The sequence below is a fragment of the Asparagus officinalis genome, chromosome 4 (genome assembly GCF_001876935.1).
Source record: "Asparagus officinalis chromosome 4, Aspof.V1, whole genome shotgun sequence".
Classification (NCBI taxonomy): Eukaryota; Viridiplantae; Streptophyta; class Magnoliopsida; order Asparagales; family Asparagaceae; genus Asparagus; species Asparagus officinalis.
The window spans coordinates 48,610,918-48,630,277 of record NC_033797.1 but is presented as its reverse complement, the minus strand read 5'-3'; the positions used below and the strand labels follow the sequence as shown (position 1 = coordinate 48,630,277).

The 19,360-nt window shown below is 36.2% G+C and overlaps 1 protein-coding gene and 1 pseudogene across 5 annotated transcripts in view; one reads left to right on the top strand and one right to left on the bottom strand.

The window, feature by feature from the left end:
- The window catches only part of LOC109837396, a 19,610-nt gene extending 6,219 nt beyond the window's left edge, over nucleotides 1-13,391 (bottom strand). For 3 of the 5 annotated variants that reach the window (XR_002246259.1, XM_020405635.1, XM_020405631.1), the window contains exons 1-2: nucleotides 13,146-13,391; nucleotides 10,714-12,887 (exon numbers count right to left, since the gene is read on the bottom strand). Coding sequence is in view for 4 of the 5 variants with exons in the window: in XM_020405635.1 (XP_020261224.1) it covers nucleotides 10,743-12,839 (2,097 nt within the window). In the remaining variant the exon portion in view is untranslated. Of the gene's footprint in view, nucleotides 1-7,060; nucleotides 7,300-10,713; nucleotides 12,888-13,145 lie in introns of those variants that run through there. The other 2 variants (XM_020405632.1, XM_020405633.1) reach the window with 2 other exon arrangements.
- Nucleotides 16,891-17,756, top strand: LOC109838648 (annotated as a pseudogene).

Here is a 19,360-nt window from a genome sequence, read left to right as displayed (position 1 = left end):
TTTGTACTCACCTATGCTTATTGATAGGGGGAGCTTTCGCTCTCTTATTCTTTTGTCCCCTTTTTGATGTTGTTAAAGGGGGAGAAATATTGTGAGTATATTCTTTTTTGTTTATATGCATGTGAATTATAAATTATATATTCATTTCCTTCATGCATATATTTCTTTTTGTAAATTGTTTGTCATCATCAAAAAGGAGGAGATTGTTGACCTTCTTGTTTTGATGATGTTTAACAAACAATTTACCACTAATGTTGTTTGTCTAGTATTTGTGTTTTCGTATTTATTGTAGACAAACAACGTTGTTGGAGGATGGATGGAATCGAGCCTTAATGTTCATATCAAATGGAGGTTGGCGGAATGTCGGTGAAGCTTTGCTATTCAAAGTTTAAGATCCAAGTTAAAGCTTCATCCGCAAGATTACCTAGAAGAGCTTATTGAAGATTAAGATCAAGCTTGGGTAATTTAGTTTAGAATTTATATTATGTGTGTTAAGTACTCTAAGCTCAATTATCTATACACACACATTTTATTAGTTTCCTTGTATATATATGTAATCACATATATATACAACACAAGTTTTGGTTTTCATGTTTATAAATATGAAATTACATGTTTCATATTTATTATTGTGATTTGGTTTATCTACATAGATATGAAACAAATATATTTTCATATACATACTCATAGGTTTCATTTTCTATTGTATTTGTGAAAATACTGTATTCTTAGTTTATAGACTTCAATATCAGTTTATACATGTTTTACTAAGTCTACAAAAACATTTCACAAAGTTTCAAAAGTTGGTTTATGTCAAAACATCAAAATTCAAGTATCTCATATTTTCATGTTTTGGACTATTTTGTAAAATGATGATATTTTTCATTTGGGAAGTCCTTTTTCGAAACCAGTCGTTGTAGCATGTTTATTATCATGTCTACAATCATTCCCCAAAGTTTTACATTTTTTGGAATTTATTTGATATTTTTAAACAGCGTTTTAAAATAAGCAAAACAGTTTTGAATATGTCAGTTTTCGGTTGACCAAACCGGTCGACCGAACCTGAGTTCTCGTGTTCACTGGGCGAGCTTCCAACGGCTCTTTTTATTACCGTTGCTTTGGGCTATTTTTGTCTTTTTGTTTGGGTTTTTGGCTGAGTTTTGAGAGGGTATAAATACCTCATTGCCTTCAGCTCTCCAATAGAACTAATGAGAGTTTTAAAACAAGTTTAAGAAAGTTTTAACAATGGTTTATGTTTGGTTTAAGTTTGTTTAAAAAAGCTTTTAAGCATTTGAGAGTTTGGTTTTGAGAAATCAATTTCACAAGAGCTTGAGGAGATCATCTATTGGTGTTTGAGCATCCAACTCTTCTCCTTCCACTCTTGATCTATTGAGAAGTTTTCTAAACTCAATCTAGCTTTATATTTTATATTATTTGATTATCATTTTATTAAGCTAGTGTTCATATTGAGTTTAGTTGATTTTATTTTCTTTATGTTTATACACACAACCATTTGAGCTTATTGTATTTACATTCATAGTATAATTGGGTTGTGGGATTGTGTAACTTAGAGAGTGAGCTTATAATTCGTTCCCATTCATTGTAGAGAACAAACACTTTGTATCGAGCCTAATTGTGAGGATTCACTTGTAATACATTTGTACACCGAGAGAAGTGTGTGGTTTGAGACGGGGTCAAATCCAAGAGGAGTGGCGTCAGTTGACGTGCCTAGGGAGAGGTTGTAACCGAGCACTTGAGGAGGAGGACACGGGCTAGGACCAACACTTAGTGTGTGAGGTGTGATTGCATAGTGATTGTATTGTGAGGTGTAAACGTTGTTCGGGTGAACGTAGAAAACCCGGTTGTGATAGTGGAGATCTCCTCGAGGTGAGGAGCGGAGACGTAGGTCGTGGGGACCGAACTCCGTAAAAATATTGTTTGTTTGTGATTGCATTGGCGCATTTACTTTTATGTTCATATCTTATATCGTCTTTGTATATTGCTTGTTGATTATATTGCCCACTATCTAGTTTAGATTGTTTACTCTTGAGTTTATATATCCTTGCACATACATTGCATATATCTCTTTGTTAGGATATATCTTGTTGTTCATATTGCTTATCCTAGCTCATATACATTGTTGTATTTCATACTTGCTAGGATAACTTGTTAATTAGTTTTTAATTGGCATATAATCGGATTAGATTAGCATAAGACCCTAATCACCCCCCTCTAGGGTCTAACAAACATTTCCTACTAAATCAGCATCCACATAACCTGTTAGTGTTGTATCTCCACCTTTGAAATAAAGTGTTTTACATGTGGTGCCCCGTAAATATCTGAGGATCCATTTGACTGCTTTTCGGTGTACCTTGCTCGGATCATTCATGTATCTGCTAACAGCTCCCACTGCTTGAGCAATATCTGGTCTTGTACAAACCATGACATACATCAGACTTCCAATTACTGAGGTCCATGTGTGCACGCTCTTCCTCTGTCTTCGGTGACTGCTCTTTGAAAAGTCTGAAATAAAAACCTAAAGGTGTACCCACTAGTTTAGCATCTTGCATATTGAACCTAGAGAGTACTTTGTTGATGTACTCAGCCTGTGATAACATCAAAGTCCCATACTTTGTGTCTCTCTTGATCCTCATTCTAAGAATCTGCTTTGCGGCATCAAGATCTTTCATTACGAATTGCTTTTATAATTTTTGCTTCAAATTTATAATTTCTTGCATATCTGAACCTGCAACGAGCATGTCATCAACGTATAACAATAATATAATGAAGCTATCGTCAAACCTCTTGAGATAGCAACAATGATCTGCTTGGCATCTAGTGAAACCGTTACTGCCCATAAAGCTGTCAAATTTCTTGTACCACTGTCTGGGAGCTTGTTTTAATCCATACAAGCTCTTCTTCAAACGACATACTAGATTTTTCTTACCTGCTTTTGTGAAGCCCTCTGGTTGCTTCATATAAATCTCCTCCTTCAAATCACCATGAAAAAAAACTGTTTTTACATCTAACTGCTCAAGATGTAGATTCTCAGTAACTACAATTTTCAACACCAGTCTGATTGTATTCAGTTTCACGACCGGAGAGAATTTTATTATAGTCAATACCTTTCTTTTGCTGAAAGCCTTTGACAATCAATCTTGTCTTGTAGCGTTTGTTCCCATCATGCTCTTCTTTGATCCTATAAATCCACTTGTTATAAAGAGCTTTCTTACATGATGGTAATTCAGCTAAGTCCCACGTCTGATTTGACATAAGCGAGTCCATCTTAACTTGCATAGCAGACTCCCACTTGACTGAATCCTCCATCTGCATTGTTTCATCATAACACTCTGGTTCACCACTGTCAGTTAGCAACAAGTAGTGCAAAGAAGACAAATAACCCTGGATTGGCTTAGGAATTCTGGAGGAGCATCTCACTTCTGGCGTGCTTGGTTCTTCTTGAACTACTTCACGACTAGTCTGAACATCATTTTCAGAAATCTCCTCAAATTCAGCAAATTCATTTGTTTCAACTTTTTTATTGAAGCTACTTGATTCTGCAATTGATTTGTCTTTGTACATCATATTCTCATTGAATATGACATCTCTGCTTTTGATGATCTTCTGATTTTTATAATCCCAAAACCGGTAATCGAACTCATCACCATCATAACCAACAAAAACACAATTGTTTGATTTGGCATCAAGTTTACTTCTTTCAGCAGAATCTATGTGTACATAAGAGATACAACCAAAAATTCTTAAATGCGAAAAGTTTACCTCTTTTCTGATCCAAACTTCTTCCGGTATTCCACCATCCAAGGGAACTGAGGGCCCACGATTCATTAGGTAGGCTGCGGTATTGATAGCTTCAGCCCATATGAACTTGGGCAAGTCGGCATGTATCCTCATTCTTCTGGGACGTTCATTCAAAATTTAGTTCATATGCTCTGATACACCATTCTGTTACGGTGTCATAGGAACAATTTTCTTCATCTTAATCCTGTTGTTTGCGCAAAATTCTTTGAATCTATTGTCTTTGTACTCTCCTCCGTTGTCTGACCTCAACCGATTTATCCTCAAACTAGTTTCATTTTCCACCATGACCTTCCATCTTCTGAAGGTATCAAAGACTTCTGATTTCTTCTTCAGAAAATAGACTCACACCTTCCTTGTAGAATCATCAATGAAAGTGACATAGTACAGTGAACCTGCAACAGATGAAGCTGGAGATGACGCCCATACATCGGTATGAACCAACTCTAACTTTTCTGCCTTGGGTGTCTTGCCAATCTTTGTAAAACTAACTTTCTTCTATTTGCCAAAAATGCAATCCTCACATAGACCAACATCCACATTCTTCAGATCTGACAGCTTCCCTTTTTGACAGAAGTGTATTCATCCCTTTCTCGCTCATATGACCAAGCCTTTGGTGCCATAGGTTTAATTTTTTATCTGCATCTGTTACTGTAATAATATTCTTTAGGTTAGAGGTTACATAGAGAGTACCATTTTTCTTACCTCGGGCAATGACGAGTGCTCCTTTGGTAATCTTCCATTCATGACCTGAGAAGGTTGTACAGTAACCCTCTCCATCAAACTGTCCTACGGAGATCAAATTTCTTTTAAGGCTAAGAATATGTCTCACTCCTTGCAGCTTCCATGTGGTCTGAGTTGGCAATTTTAATCGGATGTCTCCCTTGCTAACGATCTTCAAGGTTTCATCATCTGCTAGATGTACCTTTCTAAAATCACCGCTGACGTAGTTCTCCATAATTTCTCGACATGGGGTGAAATGAAAGGATGCACCTGAATCAAGAATCCATGATTCAATCGGACTGTTGACGCTTAGAATCGTAGCATCACCTTCTTCTTCAGTCACGTTGGCAGACTCCTGTGCGTCAGTATTTTTCTTCGGTGCTCGACACTCCCTCTTGAAATGACCCTTCTTGCCATAATTGTAGCACTTGAAATCTTTCTTTTCCGATCTAGATTTGCTCATTCTAGATTTTAATCTGTCGTGATTTGAACTTCTTTCTGAAGTTCTTCCCCTAGACTCCGTGTAAAGCTGAGGAGGTTGAAGCTTCACCCGATTCTCTCCGTCAGATCTCTTCACTGAGAACCAGATCACGAATGTCATCGAACTTTAACTTGTTGCTTCCCGATGAGCTACTCACAGTTGTGACTGTAGTGTTCCAGCTTTCTGGTATGGAAGACAAAAGGATCAACGCTCGAACTTCCTCATCAAACTCAATCCCAATTGAACTCAACTAGGTTGTGACTATGTTGAGTTCATTAAGATGTTGAGCTACCGATGCGCTTTCCGTCATTCGCAAATTGAACAGCCGCCTCATCAAGTAAACTTTGTTTGAGGAAGAGGGCTTCTCATACATGCTGTAGAGAGCCGCCATAAGACCCGCCGTGATCTTTTCATTTGCTATGTTGAAAGCAACATTTCGGGATAACGTCAATCGGATAACTCTAAAGGTTTGTCTGTCGAGGAGAGCCCACTCTTCATCCATCATGTCATCTGACTTACTTCCTGAGAGAGGTTGATACAGCTTCTTATGGTACAGATAATCTTCAATCTACATCTTCCAAAAGCCGAAGTTTGTACCATCGAACTTCTCAATTTTCACATTTCCTTCGTCTGCAGCCATCGCTCCCACTCGAATTTGACTTCCTCTGGATCGTTTCTGATAATTTCTGCGAACCACCGTGTATTAAGACACTTCTGTTGATAAGTCGGTACCGTCGGTAAAATTTTACTATTCACAAAATTCACTATTCACATGAATAGTAATCTTGCAAAAAAATTGACAGATTTCACAACCAGAGCTCTGATATCAGTTGTTGGAAAAACTAGGTAAATTCCCTTATAACCAGATTTACGAGAAAGCGAATAAATGCACAATAAGAGGATACACAAGATTTACGTGGTTCGGCACAAAATTACCTACGTCCACGGGCTGCTACAAATCTTTCACTAATGAAAGAAATATTACAAGCACTCTGAAAATTACTCTCAATTTTCTCTCCTGAGTACTCTCTCTCTTAGATTTTTCACTCACTGAGTTCTCTCACCCTCTTAGCCCCCCCCCCCTTTTTTTCCTTCCTGCCATTTGACAAAGGCATTGTCCTTTCCTTCCCTCTTTCAAAAAATGCGGCTACTGAAAGTCCTCCTCCTCTTTTTGATCACCGAAGGTCCTCCTCCCCGTTTTGACTAACATATATTGTATACCAGGGATTATGCAAGAGTCTTAGACCAAATACATAGTGATATCTATATATGATGAACTTATTCATTCATGATACATCTTAAATCAACACTCTAAAAATCAGCACGAATCGAAGATCCCACTGACTGGTATACTCTATCCTACAAATCAAAAGAAACAAACAAACAGATTCGGATTCACAGACAAGAAATTTGCAACCTATGAGATTTTGGGTCTACGTGGCTTTAGAATGTGTAGAGCATAATGAATGATTCACCATATATGATCTTCAACAAGCTTCGTGGCTATTGGCTAGGAATAAACTCTTATGTCAAATCATTTTGTGTATGACATTTCCATATATACACATGCTATAAAACTTTGCATGATTTCTCATCCATAGAGACATTAGGAGCTGGAGATGCAAGAATGGAGCTCATTTATGCGATGTTATCATTATCTTTAGGGCCTCTAGTTAGGGGTTATTTTTAGACACTAAAACACACACCCTCTCTTGCACGCACAGAGAACAAAAAACTGGCACATTTCTACTTTCTAATGTAAAAGATTAATATGCATTCTTTTAAAGCAAATCAAAAGAAAAATTGGAAATTTTATGACCGATGAAAGAAGTACTAAACGGACAGAACAAATGCATGTGTGCTAGAGTTGGTGTCTCGTCTTCTTTTAATTGTGTGTGTGTGGCTAAACAGATGCACTAGATTAAAATACAACACAACTGGACAAAAAAATGAACAAAATAACTGCTTTACTTGCATAAATATATAGCTATAATTTATAAAGGAAGAAATTGCACAAGGAATTGATGCAAAAAAGAATAAAGCAATAACGAGCTTCCAACATAACAAACCAGTAATTACTCAAATATTCCAGATACATTTATCTAATTTTGGAAAATTATGAGCTTGTTGTCATATCACGAGCAAACATTGTGAATTAAGTCGATAGCCTCTATAATGAGAACCTGGAAATTTGTCATCTCAGACCCACTTCATGGCCTTTGTCAATCCAATATGCTTCCCGCACGGGTCAGTCGGCTCCACTAAAGTATCTAAGAAAACTTGAGTTGGAAGAGTATATAAATACTTGAAATGGGAGTATGAAAAACAAATTTGTTATACAGTACTGGACATAAAAAATGGCAGCTCATAGGAGATGAAATACTCAATTTTTTGTTGATTTGTGAGAGTGGCTCGGATACAATTTGTTGAGTTTATAAGGGTGATGGACACTAAGAAATATTTTATTATTTCTTTAGTAGTACAACACTTAATGCTCTCTCTTTTACAAACTCTCTTTACTATGGACTACTGCACTACTATGATGTATTACAAATATACTACACTACTCTTTCACTCTCCCTCACTTTATTTCTTACTACTTTTTTTTACTTGCTTGCTACTGGGATGACTATCTCACTGAAGCATTGAGGGCTTTTTATAGGCCTTGTGAAGTGGTAGATGTACACTGTAAGAGGTGGGTGGCTATAGTGTTGATTAGTGGGTTATGTGGCTACAATATTAGTTGGTAGGTCGGTGCTAAATTTAATACGCCCCCTCAGCACCAACTTCTCTATCCATGAGTTCAAGAGCACTTCGAAATTTGAATGTTGAAGAACTTAGTGCCTTGGTGAATATATCAGCTACTTGTTCATTCGTCCCGATCAATTTCATTATGATCTCATACGAAAGAACTTTCTCTCGCAGAAAGTGATGATGTACATGGATATGCTTTATCCTAGCATAAATAACTAGATTCTCTGCCAATCGTATTGCAGACTAATTATCGCAATGTGAAGCTACTGAGTAGTCTATGGACCGATGTAGATCCCTCATTAACTAAAAAAAGTCATGTGCTTTCCTGAGCTGTCATCGCTGTTGATCCGTACTTCGCCTCTGTAGTTGACAATGACACCGTTAACTACCTTTTGCTACACCAAGATATAGCCGCTGAACCGAGACTAAAGACGTATCCAGTAGTAGACATCCGAGTGTCATGATCTCCAGCATAGTGAGCATCACAATAGCCATAGACCTCACATTCTTCAACTTTCTTATACATGAGACCATAGTTAACTTTACATTTAACGTACCTTAAGATCCTTCGGATTGCTTCTAAGTGAGACTTCTTTAACTTCTGCATGTATCAGCTCATCACACCAATCACAAATGAAATATATGATCTTGTTATCGTCAAATATATCAAGCTCCTAACTAGTTGCCGATACATAATCGGATCTTCCAAATATTTTCCTTCATGTGCACACAGCCTCAGATTTGTCTCCATTGGCGTTGAGATTGACTTACAGTTGAACATCACATACTTGAGCAACATGTCTTTCGCATACTTTTCTTGGCAAAGGAACAACCCATCCTTCCTTCGGTAGACCTCCAATCTGAGAAAATGTTTGAGCTCCCCAAGCTCTTTCATTTGAAACCTGACCGAGAGATTTGTCCTTGTTCATTGAATTTCCGCTTCATCATCTCCAGTGATGATTATTTTCGCTTCATCATCTCCAGTAATGATTAAGTCATCCACATAGACCAACACGATTGCTAACCTATTCCTAATTTTTTTGACAAATAAGCTAGAATCTGCAGGAGCAAGAGAGTAGTTATTTTGAATTAAAAACTCACCAATCTTGCTGTACCAAGCTCCATTGAATTCAGCACCGACCCACCAACTAACACTATAGCCACATAACCCACCAATCAATATTATAGCCACCTACCTCCTACAATGTACACCTACTACTTCACAAGGCCTATAAAAGGTCCTCAAGGCTTCAGTGAGATAGTCATCTCAGTAGTAAACAAATAAAAAAATAGTGAGAAATAAAATGAGGGAGAGTGAAAGAGTAGTGTAGTGTGTTTATATTACATCATAGTAGTGCAGTAGTTCATAGTAAGGAGAATTTGTAGAAGAGGGAGTATTGAGTATTGTACTACTAAAGAAATAATAAAATATTTCTTAGTATCCACTACTCTTCTAAACTCAACAAATGGTATCAGAGCAACTCTCACAAATCAACATTTTTGAAGCAAGTAGATATATGTGTTGTGGACGTGTGCTATGCAGGTACTATAAAATACTATAAGTTGGCCGTAAGATCATTTTCTTATGCATCTTGATTGCCATGCGTGTGACATAATATAATAGATATCAGTGTGGTTAATTATAGGTAAGTTACAAATAGCAGGTTGTGCCCTTCTAGCAAGTTACATGGCATACTGCTTATAAATACTTTCATGAAGTTATGTATGACATGGGTATAAGTTTCTCATACATACTTCTCCATTTGTAATCAGTTTACACATAGCAACTTGCCTTTTGTGTTCATTTTATGTGTAGCAACTCAGGAGCCCTTCGAAACAAGTTGTTCTTCTTTCTCAATGTTCACTTCTAAATAATTTACTCCTGCGATCATAATTTTCGTCTTTGAATAAGTCTAAAACTTCTAGGAACCAGAAAATGATCTTCATGGAAAACTTCTGAGCCATACAACAAGTTTAAATATCAGTTGTTATGGTGTTTTCAATCACCAAAGTACAACCATTTGTTAACAACAGATAGGTGTATTTCTACATGCAATACCCAATTAAATTGGTGGCCAAGACCAGCAAGGATCCTGACTTAGCCGACTTGTCGAGTCGACATCTTCTAGTGTCGACTTGAAGGGCGATACTTGTTGGTCTTCTTGTCGAAAGCGAGTCGCTACAAGCCTGCTCGACCATTTTTGATGCCTCGCGTGATCGATTCGAAAGGCGTTACTTCTCGGCTAAGCCAAATGACGACTTCAACCTCGTGCCTCTCCCGCTGACACCACGTCAACATCACATTTAATGCTTCGCATGTGTCATTATACCTCTAGCCCTGATAGTCTTCATGACTCATCGGACCACTCCCGTACCGCCATACCTCCGATCACCTCCACTCGCCGAGCGACACCTGTAAAGTAGGTGTTGACGCAGCCGCAAACCCATACTTCTTTACTGCCATCCTAAGCTCGGCCACAATGATCATTCTATCCTTATACCATCAGTATAAATAGAGGTACTATTCTAACCTGGAGGGGATTCGTTTCTGTATCTCTGATCTGAACTTTTAAGCAATATCTGTAAATTATACTATACTACACACAAAAACTCACATAGTTCTTCATTTCCCCACTCAAGTTCATCAACTGACTTGATCGTCAGAGGAACCACGGGAGAACCAAGCCCCGTCCTCTCATGAATTACTACTTGTGCAGGTTGAAACTCTTCAACTCAGAACTGGATATTCGGAGAAGTGAACGGCCCCTCATCAACCTCACCATCACACATATTGACTGTTTGGTTACTTAACATTAACATCAGTTATTTATTAATAGAATACTACCACATTGCATCTTATAATTAAAAGCAGCATACACAGTTAAGAAATAAAAAAAAAAGTGATTACACTAAAAAAGATCCTGACCAAAGAAATATACCTGAAATCAGCCAAAAAGCGCTGCTTTTTCTAGCTGATGAGCTTTGGAGGCAGCGCATCAGGTTCAAGATGCAGCAATCCTTTCGGAATGTCAGGATGTTCTATCCCAATCACAGTGAATGCTGGGACTCGATGAGATAAGCTTAGCAATTCTAACCTCGAGATTTGCTTTGTGAGCTGGAACTCATCATGCATCTGCCTCTGGAAAAACGTCAAACACCCTGGCACCTGAACTAAGCTGCATATCATTCCCACGCCATTCTCCTCAGAGAAGTCTGACAGGATCTCGACCATTCGACATTTATACCCATCAAGTGAAGAAGTTTTCCAATCGATGTCCCAATTCCTGTACATTGCCCAGATCTCACCCTTCCTTGGGAAAATTCTGTAGAAAGTTTTCTTAGAGCTCCTATCACAGTTAACAAGGTGCGAGAACTTGTACATTTCTAAGTTCAATATGGTTTTGCTAGCTCTAAATATCCCACATACAAATGGTAACTCCTCCTCCACCCATCGTATCTCTTTGTCGAACCTTGGGTGTGGTTCTAAGATCGTGACAGATACTTTGGTGGGTGATACCACATTGTTTACTTTGACATATGATCGAGGCATTGCATCCGAACAATTATAAACTGCCCAAACTTGATCGTGCGCGAAGTCATTTTGTGCCAATTTTACTTTTCGATTCCAGAACCATGATTTTGATCCCCCAATATTTACCATGCTTGTGGAGGGATTCATGAGAAGGGTAGTGCTAGCATCATCACTGCAGTCTTTTTCTTCATCTGATTGGGAGGTTAAATCCACAAGTCCAACAGCAGAACATGAGAAATCTTGAACCAAATTATCTGGTATGGCCAATGGGTCCAACTCTAACATCCCATTTGATATCCCACTTAGTTCTCCACCGATGAATCTAAATGCTGAGATCCTGTGGGAGAACATTAAAAGCTTATCAGCAGGGATTTTGAAAGATAGCTCAATCCCTCTCCTCGAGTACCTCTGAAATACATTTTTAAACCCATTAACCCTCACTAAGTAGGCAACATTAGCAGCAGAATCTTTCAAACAATCATCAAGAATTTCAACAATGTCAAACGTAGAATTCTTCCTCATCCCCGGGTTAGAGCACCAATCCATGTTCCGATCTCTATAGATAGCCCAAACCTCACCCTTCTTTGGGTAAATCTCAAGCGTCTCTTTAGTCACTCCATCAGAAAGTATGTAAGAGAGCATAGAAGCGTCAGTAAGAGTCATTTTGTTCGGCTCAAGAGTGAAGGTTCCACAGGCAAATGGAAAGCCGGCATCCTGCCATTTCTTCTCAGAGGATTGGCACGGGCAAGCTTTGTACCATGTGACATAGATTTGAGGTTTCTGAGCTATGACCTTATCAATTTTGCAATAACGCCGAGGCATTATTTCTTGATCATAAGCTGCCCAAATTTGACCCACGGAAAAGAGTTCGGCCTTCTTACTGTTCTCGAAGTCGTAAAAGTCCTTCTCTGGCCGTTTTCTGGATACAAGATTTCCTTCTAAAACTCCCAAAGCCTTTAGGGGATTGTCATTATCTGAGGAGTTCACTTGATGTGTAACCCAACTTGCTTCCAAATCATAAATTTTCCTCTTCTGTTTATCACCAACATCTCCATTTCCACTATAAACCCCACTTGCTGCTCTCTTAAGCCTAGAAGGGTTCACCGTATTGTGATCCTGAGACAGGTCTTGAAACGCATTTCTCTTGGAATCAAATGCTGCCCTCTTTATAGGATCTGAAAGCACAGAGAAAGCATCAGCTGCAAACTCAAGGGCGAACTCAGTGCCAGGGAAGTCATTCTTAATTAGATTCAGCTGGCTTGCAATCTTTTGATACTGGGCCTTGATCGCATCGGGAGTAGCTGAAGCAAAGAGCTGAAGCACCCAGTACCAATCAATTCCTGAGCCCGGCAGCTCCATTTCTGCAGAGCAAAGGATTTCACAGACTGTGAGCATCTCCGATGCTCGATCAAGTGTTGGGAAGACCTTCAGAGCTTCAAGAATTAAGGTCCTTGCAGCAGTGTAATCCCCAGCTCGCATTTTTTGCTTGATAGCTTCTCTTGCACGACGAATCTCGACAGTCTGTTCACCCATAGTCCCCTCCCGGAAACGAAGTCTCAAAAACCTATCGCTATTATATTTCTGAAGAAGACCCAATAATTATCAGTACAACAATGGAAGTTCCATATCAGAGGTGAGGATAAAAACTCTAAAACTGAAGAAAATCAGTTGTGGGCTAGTATTAAAATCAGTACACATAAATATCAAAATGGAGAAAAGACAGATAAATTAGCTTTGCCAAAGGATACCACATAATTTCTGAGCTAATAGCTCCTACTGGAGACAAAACGTAGGTTATAATTAAGAACTAACTAACAATAAACAAGTAAAAGTTCTTACTATATAGATTCTAATAGTTGCATTGATTATGCCTCAGCAGTCTTTGAACAAGAAAAAAATGCTGGAAATTTGAAGAAAATGCAGAACAATGTAATGCATGAGCTCCAGTAAATAACGAAGGCACAATTTCCTAGTTTCAAACAAAACTGGGTTTAAATGAGGAGAAACGTATATTGAGCAAAAAACAAAATTTGGTGACTACAAAAAAAAAGAGTAATTTTTCACATTTCATCAATCAAATATAGAAAGAGAAGAGGGCGAAACGAACGAGTGGCCAAATATAGAAAGCTAGGTTCCTTTTTCCATTATAGATTTGATGGAAGGTTTGAAATGAAATAAACGTGGGTTGGGAGGTGAGAGTCTGGTCCAGCACATTAATCCATGATTGCAGTTCCAACATAGAAAGCTTTGATTCATGTGCAAAGAAAGTTGAAGAGCCAGAGGGAAAATTTACGGAAAATTGTATTTTATCCAACAGAGCATAAAAAAATTATGTGATGCTCTCCTAATGTAAAAGTCATGTACCCAAATTCAAATAAATTTTCGTTGGTAGCCTAACTAGTGTGCACCCCACGGTCCCCTATTTTTTTAAGCAATGCATTTTAAATTTGTCTCTCTCTGAGTTTTAATACATTTGATTTAATTATTATATGCTTAAAATTAAAAATCATACCTACTCATTTATATTTAAAGAATGACCTAAGTTCTAATATATTTGATTTAGAAATCATATCTGCCCCTCTATACTTAAAGAATGATCCAAGTTTTAATACATTTGATTTGCTTTATTTTTTATGATATAACAAATTACTGTAGCATAAATAGTAACTTCAAGTATGGATGAACATATTTGATTTACTGTTATGTTACAGTAAATTACTATAGCATAAACAGTAGCTTCGAGGGCAGAGGACTAGATTTGATTTACTATTTATGCTACAATATTACTGTAGTATTACTGTAACATGAACAGTAATCCTTTAGGTTCTCCTTATAAGTATTGAGGAGTAGACATCACGCTTTAGACTTCCTCCTCTTTTTTACCTATTTACTTCTTTTTTCCTTCATCCTCTTCTTCTTCTTTTTTTTTCTTCTAATTTCCCCTTTATGTTCTTCTTTTTCTCCTTCTCTTCACTGTTTCTTTTGCTTATTCCTACAGTGCTTTCTTCTTCATCCTTCTGCTCTTCCAACTCCCTGGCTATCCTTCCTTCAGTTCTACCCACCATCTCTCTCCTCCTCCATCCTTCTTTGTTATCGTCTCCTTCCCTTTTTTTCTTCTCCTTTCTTTCCCCAACCATTCTTTCTCTTTGTGTGTCATTGTCACATTTCTTTATCATGTTAGTGAATGTATCAATCTATATCTATTACTAAAAACTCTTATCTTTGCACACGTCACTTGGCAATTTCTTCTTTTTTTAAAAATTTCTTTAAAAAATTCTTTTTAATATTCAATGACACCCTTTCTTCAACTTCTAAGATCATTAATCTGTATCTATTACTAAAAACTTTTACCCTTGTACAAGCCACTTGACAATTTCTTTTTTTTTTAATTTCTTTAAAAAAATCTTTTTAATATTCAATCTATATCTATTACTAAAAACTTTTATCCTTGCACACGCCACTTGGCAATTTCTTCCTTTTTTAAAATTTCTTTAAAAAAAATTATTTTAATATTTCTCAGAAATAATCTAGACAACCCCAAATCGTCTCTTCGTCTCCCTCAATCCTGCCCTCTTTTTGAAATCCCTCAATCTAAGCCTCCTTTTCGATTGAAATCCCCCAAATCTCTTCGTCTCCCCTCAATCTAAGCCTCCTTTTCGATTAGGTCTCAACAGAGCCAGAAGCTCCTGCTACGCCGTCGCCGACGGCAGCCGAGGCCCCGAAAGATGTGGCGGATGAGAAGGAAGTGATCCCATCTCCGACGACACCACCGCCTCCGGCCAAAGAGAAGGCTGATGACTCCAAAACACTTGCTGTTGTTGAGAGTAAGCAACTTTTTTCCCTCTCCTTCAGCTGAGCAGGTTTTTTCTTTTAATCTAAATTTGTTAATTATAAAGCTATTATGTTTAATTTGTTTAAATTTTTTCTTTTCTTCTTAGTTCATGGTAGTTCTTTTTCTCTGCAGTACAAGAATCTCTTAAAGGGAACTCTAGAATTAAGAAGGGTTTGCCTTGGATTTTATGAATTTTTGTCTTTTAGGAGGAAACTTATGTGCATGGAGAATTAATGTTTGTAGAATTTTATGAATGCTCAAAATTGATCAGTAAAGTTCTAACAAGCTAAAATTATGTCAATTTTATTTTATGAATATTCAAAATTGATCAGTAACGCTCTGTTCTTGTGGTTCCTAAACAAATTTAACTAATTTTAGCATATTTGTCTGAGATAAGGTTTTACTTTGTTCATAGCTAGCAATTTCTGTTATATTCCTTGCAGATCTATGTACTTTATTGGGTATTGAATAAAGAAATATATTTAATTTTCACCTATTCATCTTTATCCAGTGTCGATTAGATTTTACTCTCAGAGAATGTTCTCTGTTGGGTATCATGCTTTTTTTTTGTACTCTCTTTTTGTGTCGGCAGAAGGAATTTTTTACTGTTATAAACTTTAGTTATTGTTCTTATTTTACAAAAATAGATAGATACAACTATCTGGCCCCAGCTTTGCTTCTTTTATTCGGTTTTAAGTAGATATGATCTTCTCAGTGGTGGGAATAATCTGTCATGCTTTGTATTATACTTTATATTAGTACTCTTTGAGTTTTTTTCATTTTTAGCTTGCCTTCTGATGGAATTATGCAAAGCCTTTTTCTACCACTAATTATGATAAGCTTAGAGGAACTCAAGAACTAATAAAGTGCCATTTAGCGACACAAATAAATAATTATTACTCCAATGTTATGCATACCCCTATCTTAAACCAAGTTGTTAGAGGATGCATAAACATTCGGTTCCTATCTTGAATATGACATTCTTTCATAGAAGTTATTCATAAGCCACTTGACAATATTAGGTTAGAAATATGATTTGTTTCACATACTCCATCAAACCATCTACTATTTTGGTTGGCAATTTTAGTCTTTCTTATCTGTCTTTACTACTACTGATTTCAATAAGCTCAGTTTGATGATGATGGCTTTTCATAGAGCAAAAGTTTGTTGTCTTGTGTAGAGAAGCGGATTGATAATTTGATAATTGATATGATTCTTTTGTTATCTTTTTAGAATTGCCACATAGTATCAGTAGTAGATTGATAATTTGATAATTGATATGATTCTTTTGTTATCTTTTTAGAATTGCCACATAGTATCAGTAGTATCTTGGTGCACGCAACGCGCACTTGACTCTTTTGTTATCTTTTTAGAATTGCCACATAGTATCAGTAGTATCTTGGTGCACGCAACGCGCACTTGACTCGAAAATGGGTTATTTGTTAGTGTTTTTTTCTTTTTTCGTTTGGGATTTCCCTAAATGTGTGGGTATTGGTTTGGTTTTTCAAATTGTGAGAACATTTCCTTTGGTTTTCCAAGTGTGAGGCTATTTTTGTGTTATTATTTTCAAGTGCGAGGTGTTTTGAGTTTTTGCCTCTATTAAGTTTAATGTACTCTTCCTGTAACTTGCTTAAAAAAATTAGATTCTAATTATTGCTGAAATTAGGTTGTAAAATATATTTCTTAGTTTTTGAATAAGAGAATTAGTTTTGTAGTAGTTTGAGATTAATTAGTAGATTTTTGAATAAATTCATGTGTAAGATTTTCACCATTCCTTTGGACACTGCAAAAGTTAGGCTTCAGCTTCAAAAGAAAGCAGTTTTAGGAGATGTAGTGACTTTACCAAAATACAGAGGCATGTTAGGCACTGTATCTACAATTTCTAGAGAAGAAGGTGTGGCAGCACTTTGGAAAGGTATTGTGCCTGGATTACATCGTCAATGTGTATTTGGAGGCCTACGGATTGGACTGTATGAGCCGGTAAGTTTATACTGTTTATCAAATGGGATTTTTCTTGATATTTATATTCCTTATTTGTCAGTTGTTGGCTCTTTTGTTAGGTTAAATCCTTGTATGTTGATGATAATTTCGTTGGAGATATTCCTCTAACCAAGAAAATACTTGTTGGCCTTACAACTGGTAGGTCTAGGTCTATTTTATAGTTTAATTCATAATGTCTATGTCAATGAAACTGCATCTGTTTGACCAATTTACATTTGAGTTTTTTAATTTCTAAGGTGAGATTTCTTCTTTGGGCTACTCCTGACAATTTTATAACAATTTGTGTTATAATTTTCAAATATGTGCTATAGCAATAACAATCGCTAATCCAACCGATTTGGTGAAAGTATGACTTCAAGCTGAAGGCAAGCTTCCAGTGAGTGTACCAAGATGTTATTCAGGAGCTCTGAATGCTTACTCTACTATAGTCAGACAGGTTTTATATTAAACTCTAATTAATTCTACCTTTTCTCGGTCATGTTATTTTACTGAAGTTGTCAAAGATTTCAAAATGTTAGGAAGGAGTTTGTGCTCTGTGGACTGGGATTGGTCCTAATGTTGCACATAATGCTATAATAAATACTGCAAAATTGACAAGTTATGACCAAGTGAAATAGGTTTATATTCTAATCATCAAAGAATATTCTCATTGGATATTTTTGTATCCTTTTATTAGAGCATTACGTGTATGTAGTGGTGCATGCTTTGTGCATGTTTGACAAACTAAAATTTTATTTTTCAATTCATGTATCTTATTGAATATAAGTGTATTTTTCTTTTCTTTCTATATAATTATATTTTTCTATTTCAGATCTGTTTGTTTCTTTGTTTATCTTTACTATTGGTAAGTGATGAACTCAATATAATATTACTAGAATGTATTTCTCTTATATTATGTTTTGTTATTTTTCTCCAATGGTAATGCATTTCACTTTAATATTTTTGTTCTTTCTTATGTTTATATAGAGTATGTGAAAGTTACATTTTATTTAACTAATTAAGTACTTCTTATGCCGTATTCTTATGGTTTGATGATATTCTTAAATTACAATCATATACAATTTTCTTACACTGATTTTATTTGATTTATGTATTACATTGTCTCTTATTTTTGTCAGGTGGATGTCATACACCCCTTATATGATATGTATTATATTTTCTTTGTTTTTTAACATTACACTTTTATTTTACCAATTTATTTGGAAAGTTATAACAGTTTAAATTGATATGACTCGCACAAAATGTTCAAAAATTATTTTCCCATGTTTACATTTTTCCAAACCTTTCATTTTTTCAATTTTTTAAAGTTTACCCATTTTTGGTACTTTTTTGACATTTTACTTTAATTTTGAATTTTTTCTACCTTCTAAATAATAAAATAACTCCCGCCATATTTCTAAATACCGTTTTTACACAATTATAATTTTCAAACTATATATGATCTTAAACTGATTCAAGTTTTCCAAACTTTCTAATTTTCCAAACTATATATGCAACTTAGGTTGTATCATTTCTGACTACTTATATATTATTATTGTTTTACTTTGTATTCTTTTGCTACATTAATTTTTATATATTAAATAAATCCGTGCATCTTGTGGGCCTGAAACTAGTACTTAATAAACATCATAGATGACAAATAAATGTCTCAAACGCAATAGTCGCAAAACTCCAATAATTGTTACACTCAATCAACAAAATGTCACATGTAACAAATAAATGTGATAAATGATTTAGTTTTATGAAATTTATGAAAGTGCATTAGGTCATTTGCTGTGAATTTTGTAAGTATTGTATCATTGTATTGTGATGTTTATTTGTTACTTGTGATGTGTATTACATTTATTGATATTTTGTGAACGTATTGATTATTTGTGGCATTCGGCAAATAAATGAACAAACGTGACAACAATTGATGGAGGAGGATAAAAAGAAAGGATGGCTGAGGAAAGATGAAAAGAGGAGGACATGAGGAGGGGAGGTGGGATGAAACTGGATGTGGAGGAGAGAAGTGAGATGGAGGTGGAGGATCAAGAAGGATGAGAAAGGTGAGGCATAGGTAGAGGAGGGATGTAGGATGAAGATGGATGTGGAGGAGAAGGAGAAAGGAGGGAGGCAGAAATTAAGGAGGTTGAGGAAGAAGGTATTTTAGAGATATATATGTTGGATCTGAGATGCAAGTCTAAAGGGAGGGTGAATAGGTTTGCTATATATTTTCGCT